Raw genomic sequence first — 14,856 nt, 5'->3', positions numbered from 1 at the left:
ATTATCTAGGTCTTCTTCTTCTTCTTTTTCTCACTTTCTCCTGTAGGAAGTCTGTGAATAGAGAGATGGTTGAGCAAAGAACAAGGCCAGTCCTCACAGCCTTTCTCATTGCTTACATGGAGACCTCTACTGCTCTTGAAGCTTTGCCACTTGTTTTCCAATTACTGTACTGACAAAAATGAGTTGCTTGGTTGGAAAATGGGAAAAGCTTTGGATCTACTTGATACAAATCTTTCAGTCACACAATAGCCCCCAGAAAGCGGGAGAGTTAGGGTACTCCAGCCCTGGAATTGGCACCTGCATTTTATTTCCAAGTAGCCCTCAGCCCTCGACAATTTTTGAAGAGCTTTGTCTTTCACAATTTGCTTGCCTTAGGTTGTTGTTCTTCACTTCCTTTAGATTGTTCTATTTTCCATTACAAGTTAAACTCAGGATACATAAATGATACAGTGGTGGCGCAACACTTCTGTGCAAACATTTGCTCTAAGGAAGTGATTCCCAGCTTTGGGTCCCCAGATGTTCTTAGACTACAACTCCCAGAAATCCTGGCCAGCACAGCCTCTGGGAGGTTTAATCCAAAAACACCTGGGGATCCAAGATTGGGAATTATTGTTCTAAGGCATCCACATTATTGAAATTCATAGCAATAACATACTGATATTACACTTACCGGTAATTTATATTACTAGAGAGCCTGAAACATCATTATTATGAAATATTATTCAAGCAAATTGCAAAGACAGCCCAGCATGGATGATTACAAATAGATGGGTCAGTTATAGCAGATAAAAATAAAACCTAGATTCAATACAGGAAAATTACACCAAAAACAGAATATATTTTGTATGAATCATTAGAGCCCTGGCCCTTGCTTTTTACTGAGAGATCATAGAAATTGCAAGGCTTTCAAAATGTGAACAGTTACGCACTGGACTTCAGCTGGGCTGCTTGCATTAACACCTCAGGATAAGAAAAAATAGATGGGCAATAGAATAAGTGCATGTAAGAGCTTTGTAAATCAAGGTCAGAGTGTGTCGTTCTTTACATAATTCCTTACGTACTGCACAAACCAGCAATTTAAGAATAAACACTTTTCCTGGTTAAAAAATACAGAAAAGGATGCTATAGGAGGACAATTAAAGATGACTCATCATTGACCAAAAATCTGCAGAGGCAAGCCAGAAAGAAGATCCTATTCCCTAAGGTTATTGACAAGTTTTTGTTGTGGTCCCACACAGTTTATTTTCAATATGATAACAGCGACACAAATGTACATTAACACTCAAACCAACTCTGTCTGTGTCTGATTTTAAGCATACAGTAAGGACAAACCTTGTGTCAGCAGCCAACCATCTCTCTGAGAAGTGTTTTTTTATTTATGTAGCTGAAGAATAAACTGATTATTTATTTTAATAGTACACATATCAGACCCCTCCCCCTGAGGACAGAAGATGTGAATAATAGAACTGGAATGGTCACTAGGGCTTGGTGCTTCTTTAGGCACAGAATTGCCTGTCAACAATGGTACAAGGCACAACTGTTTGCTGCCAAGGTTACCTTAACCTTATCATTCATAGAAAATGATAAATTGCAGCAATCTGAAAAACTGCTTGGTTAATTTTAACTACTATGTCTTGCAGTGCAAACTCTAGATCTGCACCCAGCTCTTCAACGTTTATACACCAATAAACTAAGATACAGTATTTCACTTTTCTCATGTTGCAGACAACAATCATGTGAAAAAGAAAGTACACCCTCTTTGAGTTTTATGTATCAGAACATAATAAAAATCATCTGGTTTTTTGCAGGTCTGAAAATTAGGTAAATACAACCTCAGATGAACAACACATGACACATGTATTACACCGTGGCATGATTTATTTTACAAAAATATAGCCAAAACAGATAAGCCATCTGTGAAATAGTAAGTACAATTTATGATTCAATAGCTTGGAGAAACACCTTTAACAGCAATAACTTGAAGTCATTGTTTTCTGTATGACTCTTTCATTCTTTCCCATCGTGCTGGAGAAATTTTGGCCCCCTCTTCTTTACAACATTGAGTCAGTTCATTAAAGTTTGCAGGCATTTGCTTATGCACATCTCTCTTAAGATCCCGCCACAGCATTTCAATCAAGTTGAGATCTAGACTTTGATTGGGCCACTGCAACACCTTGATTGTTTTCTTTTTCTGCTGTTCTGTTGTAGATTTGCCTGTGTATTTGGGATAATTGTCCTGTCGCATGATCCAATTTTGGCCAAGCTTTAGCTGTCAGATAGGGGGTCTCAGATTTGACTCTAGATCACTTCAGTGTACAGAGTAGTTCATGGTGCCCAGGTCCTGTGGCTGAAAAATAAGCCCAAATCATCACCCCTCCACTGTCATGCTTGATAGTATGAGGTGTTTGTGCTGCTATGCTTTGTTTGGTTTTCGCCAAACATGGCACTGTGCATCATGGCCAAATTTCTCCACTTTGGTCTTGGCTGTTCAAAGGACATTGTTCCAGAAGTCTTGTGGTTTGTCCAAATGCAACTTTGCACACAAAAGCTGTGCTGCCATGTAATTTTTAGAGAGAAGAGGCTTTCCCCTGGCAACTCTTCCAAACAAACCACACTTGTTCAGCCTTTTTCTAATTGTACTGTCATGAACTTTAACATTTAAAATGCTAACTGACACCCGTGGAGTCTGAGATGTAATTCTTGGATTTTTTTTGCAGGTTCTCTGAGCATCACACAGTCTGACCTTGGAGTGAATTTACTTTGACGTCCACTCCTGGGAAGACTGGCAACTGTCTTGAACATTTTCTGCTTTTGAATGGTCTTCCTCATTGTAGAATGATGGACTTTAAATTGTTTGGAAATAGCCTTATAACCCTTCCCAGATTGAGGGACAGCAACAATTGCTTCTCTATGATCAATGCTGATGTGGTTCCTCCTTGGCATTGTGTTACACAAGTGAATGATCCAGACATGCTCCAACTTTGGCTTTTATAGAGGTGGTCACACTTACTGATGATTAATTACTCAAGGACATTTGGTTAGCAGCACTTGGCTGCAACTAGACTATTAATTCCCATATGAGCAGTAAGGGTATATTTGTTTTTCATACATGGTTTCTCCATTTTGGCTTTATTATTGTGAAATAAATCATGACATGTGTAATATGTAATGTGTTGTTGTTCATCTGAAGTTGTATTTACCTAATTTTCAGACCTGCAAAGGACCAGATGATTTTTATTATGTCCTGGTATGTAAAACCATAGGATTCAAAGAGGACATACTTTCTTTTTTACATGACTGTAGCTATTTGACTCAATGCATCCAAAGCCACAACATGCCTTCTGCAGTAATACATCCAATAGATCAAGCATTTTTTAGCATCCTCGTTGCACAATTGGCTGTCAAATTTTACAGTTTTGCTGACCTTGACTCACTAGTTTGGAGCTATAAACAGGAAGGAAGAGGAAAAAAGAAAAAAATGTTTCTGCCTGATTACAGTTTGCAGCTACTTCCTTTGACAACAATCTTGGAATATGTTATGCATCCAGATCCAGCTGCTCACTGCTTATTACACTTGCTTCCAAAATTGACTGGCAGGCAAACTTACACGATCCTTTCGATGTGGTCATAAAAAGTTCTACTTTTTATAGTAGTAACTGGAATTGCTGACGTCATGGATTACTGCATCATGACCTGTAAATGTGGTGAGTGCAAATCTATGTAACTGCTGTATTCACAAGATGATTCTGAATGCTAAAATGTGTTTACTTTATTTCTTTCTTGAATTTATATCCCATCTCTCTCCCAAAGCTGGGACTCAAGGCAGGTGTAATGTTACCACTGACAGCAGAGTGTGTGTCACATTGGAGCTATCTATGATGAATGAAGGCAATTCAACAGCAGAAATTCAATTCAAAGTATATATATCTGGTTCACCAAATCAGTTTAAACCTCATAAAAGTAGATATGAAGTCTAAAATTTAGAAGTTTTAATTCTCCATTTTTATGGGCTCGAATTTGCTCTTTTTAGAACAGTTGCTTAAAAACATGTCTTTAGATGCTTGAAAGGAAGAAAGATTGAAGGGATTACTATGCAAAGATGCTGGAGTTCATCTCATTGCAATGATAATTCAGAAGAAAACTGAGTTTTGAGGATTCTGCAGAAAAACATCTGAGATTCTTCATATATTTAATAAAAGAAGGAAATGCATATGTTCCAATGTAGCATTCAAAGAGAGCATGTATGCTTCCCACATATGCTGAGGACCCCAAGATCCACTTCCACCCTTTACTTTAGAAGTGTAGAATCAGAAGAACAATTCGCTCATGTTTCTGAAGTCCATTGAGGCAAATATCTGAATCAATCTTTTGCAATAAACTTTTGCTACACATCACCAGCTCAGATATTCTGTCTCCAGATGATGCTTGTTATAGCCACACAGTACACATCCTTTTTGACCAAAAACACTGTCAAAGAAGTGGAGTCATGTTCTGTTATTCTCCTTATGAAGCCAGGAAATTGTACTGCGCATTCTGGGATGTGGTCCAGAAATTCTTATGTGAGAGAAAATATCAATTACTGCCAGGTTCAAAACTAATGGAACAAGTGTGCCAAATGTGAAAGTCCACAATTTATCCAACATGATGTTTGCAAAAGCTTAAAGAGTAAGAGACGAAAAGGGTGAGCAGCAGATGAATTACTGAAGGTTGCTGAAATCCTTGGCCATGCTGCAGCTTTTCTCTTCCACTTCTATTCGTAGTTCCTGGCTTCCACAATTACTCCTATTTCCTTAGCAGACTTGTCAGTTCTTAGTCTACCTGGAATGAAGCTGTCCCACGCTTCCTTAATAAACACAGCCTTTCCCCTTCTTTTCAGAATTCTTGTGCAACTTCTATATTGCTTTCTTATGAATGTAACTGTATAGTATGTGTGCATTTGTGTGTGTGTAGGGAGGGATGGCTGGCAATTCGCTAATTAATGGCTCCGTAAAAAAATGCTGAAGGATGTAAAAAATACAAAAAGAAATGCAAATTATGGTTAACAATATTGATGCAACAACTACTCAAGTGGTGATACTATTCAAAGAAACATCCAGTCACAATTACAGAAAACTGATACAGGAGACACTTTTAAAATTCTTCTCTGAAACAAAAGAGTTCACAATGTAGCTCCTTTCTGTTTCAGAAATGTGACACACATTTTCCTTCTGGTCATGTAATATGTGGCACTGTTCTGACATCGTGCTGTTTTCCTTCTCTATCACGGGGTTTTGAGATGGAGGGAAAAGCTAACCTTGCCAGAAAAGGTAAATGATAGCAACAGTTTAATAATGATTCAGAGAATGATTAACTGCTGGATGGACCAAGCTCCCTTTGAAGAAGAGAAGATACAATACGTTTTTATAATTCAAGGGAGCATCTACTATCACCTACTAGACTGCCTTATTTTCTAAGTCACATTATTACTATTGCCTCAACATTTTTTAAATATTGTCCTACCATACCAGTATCTGGTACGACTCCTATTACAATTTTTTAACAGCGATATTTTTAATAGCTAGAATATTCTAGGGAAAACAAATGAATGAGATGACAGTTTCCCATTATATACAATCTATATTTTATCCTTAGATGCTATTATCCACCATTCTTATATACTATTTCATAAAAAAGTTTGGTCTCTAGAAAATCACCAAGGGAAAAAAATTGCACTCTTGCACTTGCAAAATTATATAGCTACAACAAAGATGTTTGGTAGTTCTATCCCACAATGCAAAGCAGTGGATGTTGACAATGCTCTGGTGGAATGAGCTTTTAAGTGTTCAGGAGGTGTCTTGCCTGAAAGTTCATAAGTCAGTGAGATAGTCTGAACTATCCAGCGAGAGATGGTTTGAGCTGATGCTGGAGCGCCTTTGTGAGGACCTTGGAAACACAGGAAAAGCATTGGAGACTTCCTAAATGCCTTTGTTCTATTGGTATAAAAGGCTAAAGAGCTTCAGACGTCCAGCATATGGAGCATGCACTCGATGGAAGTAGAAGGAGAAGAAAATAGAGTTGGTAAAATCAAGGGTTGATTTAAGTGAAAACCAGAGACAATTTTGGGGAGGAATGAAATATCAAAATATAGGGTGACCTTGTCAGGATGAAACTGCAGGTAAGGTGGATCTCATCGAAGATTAGCTCACTGGCACGCTTGGCAGATGTTATTGCCACCAGAAACGCAGTTTTCAGGGATAATAATTTTAAATTACATGTGGCCATTGGTTCAAAGGGTGGTTTGGTAAGAGAATTTAGGACCAGCTGTAGAGACCACTGGGGCACAGGTTGTTGTGTTGGAGGGTGAATATTTTGGAGTCCTTTGAGAAATCTCTTAAAAGCTGGAAGTGAAAAAAGTTTTGCTGATTGAGAATGTAAAGGTTGATGGGCCACATTAGCTGATATATAAACTTTAAAGATTGAGTGTGACAGTCCTAAATCGAAGAGGTGTAGAATAAAGGTAAGTATTGTTCTGAGGGAAATTAGTACTGCAATCAAGTTCTGGGATTCACTGAATGAACTGAAAGATTTCCATTTCTTTTGATAGAGCTTTTGTGTGTATGGCTTTCAAGCTCGGTCTAAGACAGTTTGAAAGGCGGGAGCATCCTCCAACCTGTCAGATTCAGAGACTGGATGTCGGGATGAAGGATTGCTCGATTGCTCTGAGACAGGAGGTTGGGTATCGATGGTAGATAGAATATGTCAGTCGACATCGACCTCAGGTGGGTGAACCACCGTTATTGTGGCCACCAGGGAGCTATGAGTATCACATCGGCTTGGAATTGACGGATCCGAATGATTGATCTCTGAATCAAAGGGATTGGAGGGAACAGGTATAGTAGTTCTCCGGTCCAGTCTATCATGAATGCATCACCTTGTGATTTGGAGTCGGTGATGGCTGAAGGGCAATATCTTTGACACCTGGTGTTGTGCTCTGACACAAAAAGATCGATGGACGGGTGTCCCCATTGATGGCAAATGATTTCGAAGATGTGATTGTCTAATGCCCACTTGTGTGTTCGTGTAGGAAGTCGGCTTAAGTAATCTGCGATGTAATGGTCCTCGAAACATGAATAGCCACTGGAAAGATGTGGTGGAGATAACACAATTCCCATAATTCTATGGTGAGATATAGAAGTGAGAGGAGTGAGTACCTCCTTGTTTGTTCGTGTAAATACATTTGATGGAGTGGGTGAATCGATATGTGAAAATAGGCATCTTGTACTGTAAGTCAATCACAACGAACCAGTCTCCCTGTGAAAGAAGGGGAATAATAGTGTCAAGAGTTAACATATGGAATCGTCGAGGTTGAATAAACATGTAAAGGTTCCTGAGATCAAGGATGGGATGGAGTCCTCCATCTTTTTTAGGGACCATAAAGTATCGTGAATAAAATCCCTCATGAGATGACGATGAGGGGACTATGAGTATGGCTTGTTTTTGCAGGAGTGATGATACCTCTTCCTGAAGAGCCAATGAATAAGGGGTGGTCCTAATGATGCCTGAGAGTGGGGTAGTGAAGAATTCAATAAAGTAACTGTTTTGAATGATGGATAATGCCTATTTGTCATTGGTAATTTTTCTCCATGCTGGTAAAAAGGGGTGAAGTCTTGTTTGAAATACTGATGGTATAGGGTTATAGATACTGCTTACCATTTCTTTGTTGCTTCCGAAAGGGCTGCCTTGTTTTGTGATTGTTGATTTTGAAAGGGTTTAGCAGCAGATGTTGATGCTGTAGGGTAAGGTCTGTCATGAGGCTGTGGTCGAAATGAATGAAGTGGCTGTTGATATGGGTGATACTGTTGTTGGTAATATGGTTGTTTTCGATATTGTGTTCTCTGGTATTGATAAGGTTGTTGTGGTGTGTAGGATCTTGTGGTCTTCCTTATTTTGTGAATGTTTTCAATTAGTTCATCAGGTTTTCAATTAAAGAGACCGGTGGCGTCGAATGGTAGATCCTCTATTCTTGTTTTAGTATCGTCCAGGATGTTTGATGAATGGAGCCAGGCATGTCTTCTGAGTGCGATGGATGTAGCCATTGTCTTGGATGCTGCATCAGCTGTATGTCATGCAGCTATTCATTGTTGTTTTGCCAATGTTGATGCTTCTGTGTAAATATTGATTATTTCTGTTCTGGTGGTTTCTAGTGCTGTTTGAAGAAAGGGCAAGACCCAATCTCATAATTGGCGTTGATATGCCAGCATAGCTGCTTGATAATTAGCAACCCTCATTAGAAAGGAAGTGAGTAAAGCCTTCGACCTAAGATATCAATTTTGCATCCCTCTTTGTTAGTTGGTGCCACGGAAGACTTGTTCCGTATTGAGTTGATTCAACAACAATAGAGTTTGGTGTCAGATGTTTCAAAAGAAATGATGTGTCTGGTCAATGAGTTTTATAATGATTTTCCACCCTGTGTGGAATTTGAAGTGACAACAAGGGTTTGTCCCATGTATCCTTTATCAGTTCAAACATGGCTGGTATAAAACTCAAACTCAATGGAAGGGTTTTTTCTTGGTTTAAATTATCAAAGACTAAGTCCTTTTTCTGGGTGGTTGGTTCTTGAATGTCCAATTGAAGTGATTTAGCCATCCTAAGGATTAATTGAGAGTATGAAGTAAAATCTTCTGAGGGTGAGGGAGGGTGGTTCTCTCCAATATCAGATGTAGGGGCAGGAAAGTTAGGAGGTGATTCTCTGGATGCAGTGGAGACAGAATCTTGAGATGATGTAGAAGAAGTAGAAGGTGAACAATGTGATCTGGAAGTTGATGTTATTGGTACTGGTTCTCAGGATGAGTAGGTTGGTATCGGTTGTATTTCGGTGCCGGTGTGCAAAGAAGGACCTACATAGGTTGTGGATACATGTAGAGAAGAATGCTTTGTTTGCTTTGATTGTTTAGTCGGTATTGATGCTTCTGGTACCAAGATAGGTCATTTAAGGACAGATTTCGATGATGGATGAGTTGGTGCTTGATATGTGTATTCTGAGTGTTGTTGTCGCCTTGAAGGAGATGGTGATCTCAATGTTGAGTGCCATGATGGAGAGGCATGCTGAACACTCCTAGGCTTGTCATAATGCATAGTATCAGCACACATTCCCGGGTAATACGGGTCATAGTAATGTCTGTAATAATAGTCAGGTCTAGTAAAGTATCGGTACTGGTCAGGGTAATAGTACCTCTCTCCATGTCGAGGGGCATATTGAGATGGAGAAATATGCAGTCTCTTTTCTTTGTGCCTGCGTGGAGAATGTTGGGAGGATTCCGATCCCAACATTTGCATCAGTAATGCCTGCCCTGGTAAACGAGGGCTGGAATGGGCTGAGGCCGGGCTGGAGTGGATCTCAGCCTGTGATTGGCCTGTGCTAGGCGAAAGGCTAGCTACTGATGCAGCCTGTGCTGAAGTCAAAGTATGTTCATCCCTATTGGATGTTGAGACAGGAGCCTCTCCCAATGATTTCTCCAGAATTGGAGATTTATCATGCCCTTCTGTTAGTGGTATTTTCTTAGAAAGAGAATGCGCCACTTAAATGGTCCCTGAGGGGGCATAAAAATGGGAAAGAAAGGAAAAACCGATATTGTGGGGGAAGAGGGGGTAGAAAAAATGCAGGAAGATAAAATACTGTTGCGAAGGGGGAAAATAGAGGCTAATCACATAGGGAATGTCAAACAATAATAATTATAATATAATCTAAGATAATCAATTAGGAAATCGGATATTCTCTATATGTAATACTTGCTCTTTCTCGCTCTAGCTGTTCCTATATGTCCTACCAATACGGCAGAAAAAAGGAACTGAGGGGATCTTTGGAGGGCAGAGCATGCACTCCATGGGGGAGGGGATGTATAACAGTCAAATGTTTTTAAGTTCTAGAAACTTCCAAAACGTCCTGCGCAGATGCAGAACAACCCACTTGTGTGCATTCACAGAGGCCACGATGAAGAACCAGTATAAACAGATTAAGCATCAAAGTAATGCCACCTTACATGATAAATTTAGCCTCAGTTTTCTTATGGACAAAACTGCAAAGAACCATCATCAAGAAAACTAATTGGACTGATTTAGGCTGTTGGAGCACCAGAAAGGCTAGAGCCAAGCACCTAAAACAGAGAACGTTCAAATGTCCCTTAGTCAAAATCTTGTGAAAACAGGGATGGAAGTATTTTTATGACCAAATGCATTTCAGTGCTTATGTAGTGCCTGGTTTGTGGCAAAAGATTTATCATCACAAATGGTTTGCAGCAGCAGGAGCTCAGGTATCAAACTCCTTGAGATAATAAAATCTAGAACAGCAGTGAAGGCAGCCTCTGGAGTTAAAACACACATCATCTTCGCAAAATGAAAGATAGCAATAATGGTGGTGCTGTTAATCCATACAATAGAAGTGAGGAGTGGAATGGTGTGTCTGCATGCTAACTCACATGTACTAGATCAACTGCACTGGGCAGCCGTTGTGGCTTCAATCTGTAATCCAGTTTTACTCTCACTTGCATAATCTAAATAAGTTTGCAAAGAAAAGGGATTAAGATGGGCTGTAAATACACAGAAACAAACTTATGTAAGAATATCCTTCCCAGGATATTCTATAAGCTCTTAGTTTCTAGTAAAATCATTCCAGAAAGTCTTCCAAATTCATGATTCAGCTATTCATAGTTTGCACCATCTTGAGATTTTAGTAGCAGGTAGACATTTACCTTGTAAGCAATGCTGTTGAGCACTTTCATAGCCAAATCTGAAACATCTGGGTATGGGTCAGCAGCCAGGTGTAAGAGGACTCTCCAAATCTGTGTGTAAACACTATTAAATGAAACTCCTGGAAATGAAAGGGGAAAGAAAAGGAAATTATCTCTTAATGAAATGCAATAGTTAACTCATCACATTATATGCAGGTTCTGTAAATGTGACCATTTATCAGACTTGTTTTTAACAACCATCATTATCATACTGGTAATGTTACCATCATTATCATATTGATAATGACTATGATAAAAATAATAATAAACAATATCAACATTGATAATAATGCTACTAATAAACTGCCATCAGTATACATGATGCTTTGAAAAATGTCACAGGCAAAGACTAAGTGCTTATCAGAGTGAGATTGCAATCTCATGAATTAATTAGTGTGCTTTCGAACTGAGAGAGACTGAGAGATCAAATTATAAATGCAAAAATAAACTTTAATCATGTGCCTGGCAATGATTCTACAGACATGTTACCCTTCTTAAAGTCAAACATACATTTTAATGTATATTATAGATAGAATCTGTGATGAGATAATTATATTAAAAAAACCCAACCCAATTATGGATGACTATTTGCAGGTTAACTAGTCTTATTATTTTCCCAGGAGAATCTGAAAAACAGTTAACCTGAAATGATTTTTTAAAAAACCAGGACTGTGATTACATAAAAGAATATTTTCAGTCTGATAGAAAACATAACATTTGGATACTTTTATTAGGAATATTTGCATAATGACTGAATCACAACACAGCTATATATGCTATATATATGGACTACACTACTTCCCATGTCCTTTCCGGGGTTAGATTTCCTTTCCACAGGAAAAAAAGTAAGACAGAACTCCCTATATTTTCATCTCTTCTTGCAACTTGTAGATTAACTGGAAGTTTCCATTGCCTAACACACAATTATCTTAAACCCAGCATATTTTGATCAGACTTAGTACTATTATTTATTTCCAAGTGAAGAAGATACTTCTTAAATATGTTGCTACCATTCCTTTGCATTGGGGCTGTTCGAGAATCAATGCAAATAGAGTTTAGATGTCCTGCATCCAAGTCCAGCATTCAAATTCTTGCTCAGTCATTAAATCTATCTTACATGATGACTAAGAGGCTAAAATCATGTTCTGGGCTCTTTGGAGAAGGAACAGGGCAGACGTATAACAAAATGGAACTTTACTGCAGCCTTCGTAAACCTTTCTTTTATATTATGAATACCTGGTCTTGTAATGGAAAGATAACAAGGACTACTTAGTGAAATGACAATGTAAAATGCTCATTGGAGGACAGCTGCTACAACTGAAATGTGACACTGCTACTGGCAAAGTGCCTGATGCTTTAATGTGTTAATCATATACACTCACACTTACATATAAACAATTAGCAGGTGAGTATCTGCATCAGAGAATATTAGTAATGACAGATGAATCACTCCTAGTCCCAGGTGGAGAAGTCCTGGTAAAAGACAAATTATTTTGTGGGAGGACCTACATAATAATTTACCTTTTATTTGTTTATTTACTTATAGCACAACCATATTATGTCACCGAGACTGTGCCAAGTCCAGAGGTTTTCCTTCCACCAAACTTTCCCCAAGCCAACCCAACCCCTTTCCTGTGTTTAACTGAGGTAATCTGAGCAGTTTTGGCAAGGACTAGCTATGACAATAGGTTTCTGGCCACGCACTGTTGTTACCAATGACAGAAACATTCAATATTGTGTAGCTATGCAATATATGATAAATAATACAATAAATAAAAGTTGTGTTTTTTTTTTAAAAAGCTCTATTCATAAATCCAAGATTCCAGCACATCAGATTCAGACATGTAATTTCAGGGATATTTTAAAAAGCCCTTCACAGAAAAGGCTCAATCAGCCTAAGGGAGGGCAAAGCACTAGCCAGATGAGATTCTCCTAGGAGAGTTCCATAGTGTTGGTGTCACTATTAAGAAAGTCTAGTACTTACTACCATTCAAATAACCTCTGAAAGGCTTGCAGTAGAAAGATCTAAGATTCTCTTAATGCACTGGACGAAACATTAAGGATGAGTTTCTTCAATGACTCTAGCTTTACATTTGTAGATGACTTAGCACATTCACATTGAGATTGAATGGTCTAAGTGGTGTACTCTGTTGGGTCAGGTGTAGCATACTTTCTTTGTCCAGTTTTTTTGACAATCTTGCAAGGGGGATAGCTGAGGGTCTTGTATCAGTAACCTTCCAGTAGTTTTTGTAGGAAACTATGCTGCAAATAATTCATGATCTATGTAATCTCAAAGTTCTGGTGAACACAGGCAGAGTTCTGACTCCTGTCCTCTGAAGATGCTGCCACAGAGACTGGTGAAACATTAGGAAGAAATACCTCCAGAACATTGCCAAACAGCCCGAAAAACCTACAACAACCATCATTCATGGTCTATTGATGAGAAAGTAAAGAGTCAAGAGAACTGTATTTTTCTGTGGTTATTGACTTTCACCTATGAAGATTTCTTCACACTTTTCATTTTACTCAGATCCATCTATCAGTTGGAAAAAGGCAACTCCACTCTTGAGTACAGAAGCAAAATCGGAAGACAGAATGAATTAATGCTTTGTTATCCCATGGTACTACGCAAACAAGCCTTAATATGGTTATATGCCTTCACTAATTGAGCATATATAAAGCAACACATTAGTATGCAGTGTAGGTAATGGGGGGGGGGGAATAAAACTTGATCAAGGAAGCTAGTTTATCTTTGAAGTTTTCAAAGCTATTGGATCACATTCTAGCTTTGGTAAGATCAGCATTCTGGGTTTAGAGAATACAGCTCCCAGGGAGTCAAACTGCCCCGCCCCCTCACAGCTTGCTCTTACTGCAGTATCTTTAAAATGGTTGCTCAGTTCTACTTCCTTCAGAGCTTTAATGCAGCAACAGAGAATCCAAAGGAAAACAAGGATTTTTCTCAAAGTGAAAGCCATAGACTTGCTTTGCTTAAGATGGAAAATTCTGAAGGTGAAGTATTCTATGACCACTGCCTCATATGGTCTGTTTCTAAATGTTAAAAATACAAGTGAAACCCTGGAATATCAGATCAAAACATTACTATGGTGGCCAGCCAGCCAGGAATGGCCAACATGTGGCTCACTGAGAGCAACCATCCCTAGTTTATGGTAAGCACATACTGTAAAACATGGAGATACCAGCCCTCCCCCACTGATACCCAGTGACTGGAATTCAGACACAATTTATGTCTGATCCTGAAAGTAGCACATAATGACTATTAGCATCATAGATACTCTCATCCTCATGAATTTGTTCAGTCCCCCTTCAAAGCCACCTAAACTGGTGACCATCACTGCATTCTGTTTCGTTTTACTATGCACTGCATGAAGAAGTCTTTGTTTCTCAGTCTCACACTGAATTTCTGTGGATGAATCTGAATTTTAATGTAATGAGAAAAAGATGCCCCTTTTTGCAAACATTTCTAGCTCTAAGTATGCTTGTTGAGATGCAACTCTGCTAAGGTTTCATGTCCTTTTTTCACCAAATGCAGGAAGAATTAGCCATCTTTGTGGAGTACATATATGTAGAGAGCCTCAAATATTGATAGCAGCTAAGAATAATATTTTTGGAATAAATTGTCAATAGATTCTAGGATTTCCATACCAGTAGCATACTCTGCATATAACTTGACATACTGATAGCATATGCTCTAAGAATGGAGTCTAAATAACCAGATATCACAGTGATGGTACCATATTGGGATGCACAGCTTCTCACATGTTAGTAAATGGTACTTTTTTGTCTTGTTTGTCACTGATCAATCACTGGCTTAAAATGACATGCGAAATTGGCTCTTTAATGAGGTCTCATATTTGGCTGAAATCTCAAGCTCCCACCCCATTTAGTCTAAAATTCATGGCAGACAATGAATGCCTTCTTGCTGTGCTAGGCTTTGAGAGCACTGAATGAGCTTGACTTTTGGCACACAAGTCACAAGAGAGAAGCAGCAAAAATGATGAAAGTCAGGAAGCTGCCAGCTGTCAATATGTCAGGAAGCCTGCACCACCAGGAGAGCGCTCTTCACTCCTGA

At 38.8% G+C, this 14,856-nt stretch overlaps 1 protein-coding gene across 2 annotated transcripts in view; it reads right to left on the bottom strand.

Moving 5' to 3' along the window:
* The window catches only part of RPTOR (regulatory associated protein of MTOR complex 1), a 459,589-nt gene that overhangs the window by 91,064 nt on the left and 353,669 nt on the right, over positions 1-14,856 (bottom strand). For both annotated transcript variants that reach the window (XM_020813521.3, XM_020813530.3), the window contains exon 21: positions 10,728-10,846. In XM_020813521.3, coding sequence (XP_020669180.1) covers positions 10,728-10,846 — 119 coding nt within the window. The remainder of the gene's footprint in view (positions 1-10,727; positions 10,847-14,856) is intronic.

This window comes from Pogona vitticeps, chromosome 2, assembly GCF_051106095.1.
Source record: "Pogona vitticeps strain Pit_001003342236 chromosome 2, PviZW2.1, whole genome shotgun sequence".
NCBI classification, from domain to species: domain Eukaryota; kingdom Metazoa; phylum Chordata; class Lepidosauria; order Squamata; family Agamidae; genus Pogona; species Pogona vitticeps.
This window is presented reverse-complemented; position numbering and strand designations above follow the sequence as displayed.